Here is a 6,282-nt window from a genome sequence, read left to right on the forward strand (position 1 = left end):
AGGGAACTACAATTAGAGTGTGTAAATTTTCTGTCCAAATTTGTGAAACCTTTGCAGGAAGGAAACCATAATGGCCGCAACATTTTGTAGACCTCCCCTGGTTTTTAAATATGTAGGTTTGATTACTTCTCTTCCATGTACTAAGAAGTTCCTAAAAAATTCAAGGTTATCAAGTTAGTGAGCCAAGGAATACTACTGTAATTAGATATTTCAGTTTAATATTTTTAATACATCTGTTAAAAATCTTTAAAACACGTGTTCACTTTGTCGTCATGGGCCTTTAAAATTAAATGTATACTATAATAGCCTACAAAAAAAGTGAAGGGTTTGAATTATGAGTTTTCCCTCCTGTCCATATGGGGCGCTAGTAAAAAAAAAAAAACAAAAAAAAAAAGTAAACGAAGACGAAGTGAGCGAAACTCAAACAATATTTTTGTGAACTGTCCGGACCAATGTAAGGTTTCCCCACTTCTCGTCTGAATGGTTAGGGAACACTGAGCATAATACAGTCCACAAAATCGCAAAATGTAAGAAGACGTTTTTAGCTCATAGCTAACTAGCAGCACTTTACGTTAGTCTGGATAGCGGGGCTAACTATGAGCGCTAACCGGGTCATAGCTTCGACAGGCGGCAGAAACAAAGCTCCAGTCAGCCGAAGCAGAGAGCACCGACCCCTCAGACCCAACAAGGTGCTGGCCGAGAGGAACCAGGCGGTGGTGGCGGTGGGAGCCTGGGTGGAGGACGGTCAGGACTTCCCGGAGCATCCGTCTGTGAGTTTGGCATTTAAAGCTAATGATCCGAGCTAATTAGCATAATACCAGTGATCGTTGTTGAATGGGGCCTGCAGGTGTCACAAAGCTTTAAGTTTAGCTGGCTGATCTCTGGGGTTTTCTTCTCTTTGTTTGGGCTAACACAGACCCTAATGTGTAAAAGTCCTATTAACATTTAGCTAGTTATTTACGTGAAAATCCTTCGCTTTACCACAAACTAACAATAAACATTATTTTTCTTGTTCTTGAGGCTGAGTGTGCAGCCATGAGGGCATTACATTAACTATATGTTAATTTATTTACCTGCTTCAATTCTTATAGTGCAGTTGCAGTACTTACATTGTCAGGTCACAGGATTAACTGTGAACATAAATTGACAGAACTGGAATTGGACTAAATTAATGAAAAAAAAACACGCATAGCAAGCAAGCAGTCAGTTTTGACATAGTGATCAAGATACATAACGATATTGTACGACATTTATAGTGTCTTTTCTTTTTTTTCTTTTTTTATTTTGTGCCTCACCCTGCTAGAGCTGTAGCACTGCTCCCCTTGGTTACAGCCGGTCTCTAGATATCAAGGTGGTAAAACAATGATACAAGGTCTTTGTAGCTGCACATGTCAGATAAATATACTGGAACAAAAAGTACCAGTTAATTTCAGCACACGAGAAAAAAGATATGTTCAGTTGCTGTAAGTTTACATTTAAGATCTAAATTGACAAAGTCCTCATGGCTCATGATGTTATGAGTTTGCACAACCAGCTGAAATGTGTTGCACTGTCTATAGTCATAGATTACAAACAGGCCTCAGAAGCTAATGTTGAAAAGTCGCATGAATTTATACTGCTCATTATTAATTAGATAGTCAGTAGACATGTCTTCCCATATCTTGGTTTAGGCTCTCGCTTTGTTAACTGAGGAGCTCCAGGCAGAAAAGAGGAGGGAGAATGAAGAGAGTCTTCAACGGTTTCAAGATGAAGTACGCCACCGTGTGGCACAACGAGTCCATGTCTACAAAAAGAGACAGCAACCTCAGACAGAAACAATGGTAAAGAGAAATTTTAACAGTGAAGTATCAGTATAACACAAAATTACTAAGAAATATTTGTATTATTGAGTTATCTGTCCATAATTGTTGTATTAAACAGCTAGAAAAAGCCCATCACCATTTTCCATTTGCATCATTGATTTCCTTATCACTTAATGATGAACCATGGAGTCCTCTGGTTTCCCATGCTGCTGTTTTCCCTGCCTGATTGACTTTGTCACTGTAAAATTGTGTAATTATGTCCAGGTGAAAGCTGACAGCAGAATCCCACAACAGTTTAGTGTCTGGACCCAGCATGTATCTGCAGGTGAGAACCTGATGACAGTGGGAGGTGCTGCACGACAGAGGTTGATGAAGGGGAGCTGTCACGAGGTGAGGGGATAGCATCACCACCCTGTAGAATAATTGAATAATTACAGTTTTATCAAAGTGATATCTGCTCTCTTTTGTTTACTAGTTTGATATGGCAGCCGTCCAGAAAACGGCAGTGAACAGTTGGTTTCATGAAGTTAATCGTTTTTTTTCCACCATTTAGTGTCCTCTACATCTTCTCACTGGAAAATCATTTTAAAATGATTTGAAATGGAATTAATACCACAAATACTCTAAATGGTCAGATGAAAAGAAGCACAAATGTTTGTGTACTGTTTTTATGAGTGTCAACCTCACTAAAGCTCTTGTGGTTGAATGGTCCCAAAACCAGGTCAGGTTCCAAATCTTGTGGAAGACCTGGCAAGATGGGTGTTTTAGTGGCACATTAATTTGAGTGGTTTTGTTATGATGTTGCTCAGTTACATATGGGTGTGATGTTTGCCACAGAAATGTTTGAAATATTTGATTGAACATTGTCTCCATTACATAGTTTGTCCAGCAGAGAACACTGCCTTTTTTTGGCAGTCACAATGATTCTATTGTTTTCTTGTATGAGTGATTGAAATAACATGACAGTGATTTATCTAGATCATTATTCATTTCCATGATTTTTTTTTTCCAGTCTAGTGAAGGCATGAGCCAGGTCAGACTCAGACTGGCTGCCTGTCGGATGAGTCCTGTTGGGGAAATGACGTCAGACCCTCCTGAAGGCAAATGGAACATCCAGCCAGCCAGACATGTGAGAGTCTGTGTCTCACACTTGTTCCTCTATTAAAAACGTATAGTTCCTTTAATTGTGTGTGTTCTTGTACATTCAGGGTATAATAAAAATCATTTTCCTCTTGACCCTTTAGGAATCTGAATCTCATGTGCTGAGAGCAGAGCGGGAAGTGGAAGAGGAGGTGGAGGATGTTCAGGAAGAGGATGAGGATGAAGAAGGCAATGATCATCTTCTCACCAGTCAACATGAATGTCCACGTATTCAGCGGAAGGTTAATGAATTCACAGCATAGCAATGGCACTTCAGTCATGATTCATGGTTCAGTCAGGCTCACATGATGCCGTTCTGAGGTTTCATTTCATTGCTGTTGCACTGGGTGTCAATCAGGAATGAAACAAAATAGTAAATTATTCACATGAACAGAAAGCACAGCCTCATTAAGCTGCTACCCCCCAATTTATCTATATAAATATAGAAAGATAAATAAATGCGTATACTATTTACTACATATACTAGCTATATAGTAGTATATCTATAGTATACTGTTAGTATAGCATACTATTTACTACATATACACTAGTAGGAAAGAACAGTAACAGCAATATGTTTAGTTACTCATGGCTTTCTTTGTCTAAACCTTGATGATGTGGCAACATCAACTATATTTCTGAGTTGTCAGGAAATAAAATACAGTGCTGAGGACATCTTGCTAGCTTAGCACATTTATATTTATTTACTTTTAGCTGGACCTGGTGTTTGAACCCTACCTTCTGAGCAGGCTGACTCTGTGTTGGCTGTGTATATGTTTCAGGTCAGTGGCTGTGTTTTGTGGGACACTGAGAAATCACAGTCTGATCCTGGTTTCAAATCCAGCCTCACTGTCCCACAGCTCCTGTGGCCTCTGACTGACCAAGAACTGAAGCGGCAGGTAGGCATAAACATAAACAGACATGAACCTTTTATTTATTCAGACTCCGTCAGACCAAATATTACAGATAGCACATGTTTCTCTGCAGCGTCAGTCTCAGTTCCTGATGCAACGACGTCTGTTCATGAACACTGAGCGAGAGCAAGTGAAGGAAAACAAACAGCACAGGAAACACCTGAAGAGGACGGCAAGGTGATGAGACCACAGCATTTTCTTCTGCATTACTTCCTGTTTTATTAAAGTCATTCTAAAATCTGTCTTTAGAGTATCAGACATTCAATCTGTGTAGCTTAGAAGGATGTTCACAGCCAGAAAAGTAACAAAAAATGTCATTATGTTGTCAAAATATAACCTCTGTGTGGTGCTGTCACCTTCCAGCCATATTTTGGTTAAACATAAAACACACTGAACACACTAACTAAACTACTTGCATGTGAATACAGATGATTTGATGATTAAGGCCTGGTGTCACTGATAATTATCTCAAATGTCAATGCCTTCATTAAAGGATCAAAGCAGAGAAAGAACAGATTCGTCTGGAGGAAGAGAAAAAGCTGGAGAGAGTTCGGCAGCTCACGGAGGCCAGACAGAAGCTGGAGGAGAGAGAGCTGCTGATTCTGGAGCGACTGAAGCTCGAGGAGGGGGAGAGAGTTATGGAGCTGCAGTGGAGGAGAAGAGAAGAGAAAGAGAAAGTAGCTACAAGGTGATTAATGAGACAGATTTATTTACTAGATCATAATGTAGCCCTCCAGCAGATTTACTGACAGGTGTGAAAGCTGTCATTTTAACTGGTGAAGACTAGAGAACCGGACTAACATGCTAGAAAAGATGGATCTCAGTCAGCTTTTTAGGTGGTGCAGTTTGTTTTTGGTGGGTAAAGAAAACAGACAAACCACATGATGGGACTGTAACATGAATTTCAAAATTGAATCATGATGAATCATTCTTCCAGTGTTTCAGTCCATGCGCTTTATAAGATCCTGGTAAATATAAGTATACTAAAAGTCAACAGTCTATATGCTTTTTCCTTTGGTCTCAGCCAAACTACAACAGTGTAGGTGTCTTGGTGATGATGAAGCTTCCCTGTCTTGGCTGCTTTTTACTCTTGGCAGGTTCATTGAGGCTCTGAGAGCTCGGATGAAAGAACGTCTGTCTCAAGAGAAGCTGGAGCTCCCTCCTCTCTGCTGCTGTGCATCGTCTTTCTGGGACTCCCACCCTGACACTTGTGCTAACAACTGTGTCTTCCACAACAATCCCAAAGGTACTCACTGTAAACACTGTCTTATCTGCTACACACACCACAAGCTTTAGTGCAACTATACATTTAAAAAAAAAAAAAACAATCACATTTGTCTTTTCCACAGCGTATGCCCAGGCGTTACATTCAACACTGTTGAATTTGGATTTACAGTAACAGGAGTTGATGAACTACAATGGAGACTTCCTGGTAGAAAGAGGCGTGTTCTGGTTAAAGGAACAGCCTGGTGGGAAAACTGTTTAAGATGTCAAACCCAAAGACAGGAGAAAAGATGGGTATCAGTTTGATCTCAGCTAAAACTCAGCATGTTGGCACTGCTGCTGTGAACATACTGACGTTAGCATTTGGCTCATAGGCCCACAGAGCCATTCACATAGGTATGGACTATTAGTCTTGTTCTCTTGAAGAAGAAGTAGAGTCTTTTGATACTGTTTGGCTTTTTATTGAATATATTTGAAATTGTATTTAATCTCATAGGAATTAACTTTTTGATTATTTATTAATAATTTGTATGTTAACATACTCTCTATATGTAAAGTCAATACACATGATTAATAAACCATCAGGGAAGTCAATTTATGTGTGATTTATAATCATTTGCAATAGGTCATGATAATTAAAAAGTTTAAAAATTCTGTATTCTTCTTTTTAAATAAAGATTATATCCATCTAATCTTTTAGGATCAAATGTGACAGCATATGGTCCAACGAACTTGCTATCCCCATATCTTCAGTTTTATCCAGAATTATGTTCCGGCATGAGATATATATTCCTTATACTCCCTAATGAAATACTTGCATTTCATTTCTAAATGGTTAATACACTCTCCAGTCCCATATGCTATTTACTGATAGCATTACTCTTTTGGATTGGGATTTTTGGAGACTGCCATTTTTTATATTTTAAATGAAATTTGTGGGTGTCAGATTGTTTGGGTTTGGGACTGTTGTATTAGACTTCTTCAGGAAGGTGTGCCTAATAAAGGTTATAGGTCAGATTGATTAAAATTATATAGTTAGAGCTAAAAAAAACAACCTACATATATTTTGGTAGTTGTTTTAGTCATCTTTAAAGAAATTGCCATGGTAAGAATTTGCTTGTGGTTTTTTTATTATTATTACAAAACAATAAGATGTGACATTGGGCTTTGTGACATTTTTAAGCATTTTTTTATACACCATG

General features: G+C 38.7%; 1 protein-coding gene across 3 annotated transcripts; it reads left to right on the plus strand.

Annotated features, from left to right (window-relative positions):
- Window positions 1-402: 402 nt before the first annotated feature.
- Window positions 403-5,674, plus strand: ccdc15 (coiled-coil domain containing 15). 3 transcript variants are annotated; one of them, XM_026328431.1, is made up of 10 exons: window positions 403-770; window positions 1,671-1,820; window positions 2,067-2,192; window positions 2,815-2,937; window positions 3,047-3,184; window positions 3,725-3,841; window positions 3,930-4,033; window positions 4,350-4,544; window positions 4,954-5,102; window positions 5,206-5,674. In XM_026328431.1, the coding sequence occupies exons 1-10, from the start codon at window positions 597-599 to the stop codon at window positions 5,253-5,255; spliced, it is 1,326 nt and encodes a 441-aa protein (XP_026184216.1). In that variant the 5' UTR covers window positions 403-596; the 3' UTR covers window positions 5,256-5,674. The 3 variants fall into 3 exon arrangements, with proteins under 3 accessions (XP_026184216.1, XP_026184218.1, XP_026184217.1); XM_026328433.1 differs by having other exon boundaries at window positions 3,803-3,841; XM_026328432.1 differs by having other exon boundaries at window positions 2,815-2,931.
- Window positions 5,675-6,282: the final 608 nt, after the last annotated feature.

Source organism: Mastacembelus armatus, chromosome 14, assembly GCF_900324485.2.
Source record: "Mastacembelus armatus chromosome 14, fMasArm1.2, whole genome shotgun sequence".
Classification (NCBI taxonomy): domain Eukaryota; kingdom Metazoa; phylum Chordata; class Actinopteri; order Synbranchiformes; family Mastacembelidae; genus Mastacembelus; species Mastacembelus armatus.

Coding starts and splice junctions, on each gene's coding strand:
- ccdc15 (XM_026328431.1), top strand. CDS start 597: ATGAGCGCTAACCGGGTCATAGCTTCGACAGGCGGCAGAAACAAAGCT. Junction 771..1,670: donor ACTTCCCGGAGCATCCGTCT/GTGAGTTTGGCA, acceptor ATCTTGGTTTAG/GCTCTCGCTTTGTTAACTGA. Junction 2,938..3,046: donor AGCCAGCCAGACATGTGAGA/GTCTGTGTCTCA, acceptor TTGACCCTTTAG/GAATCTGAATCTCATGTGCT.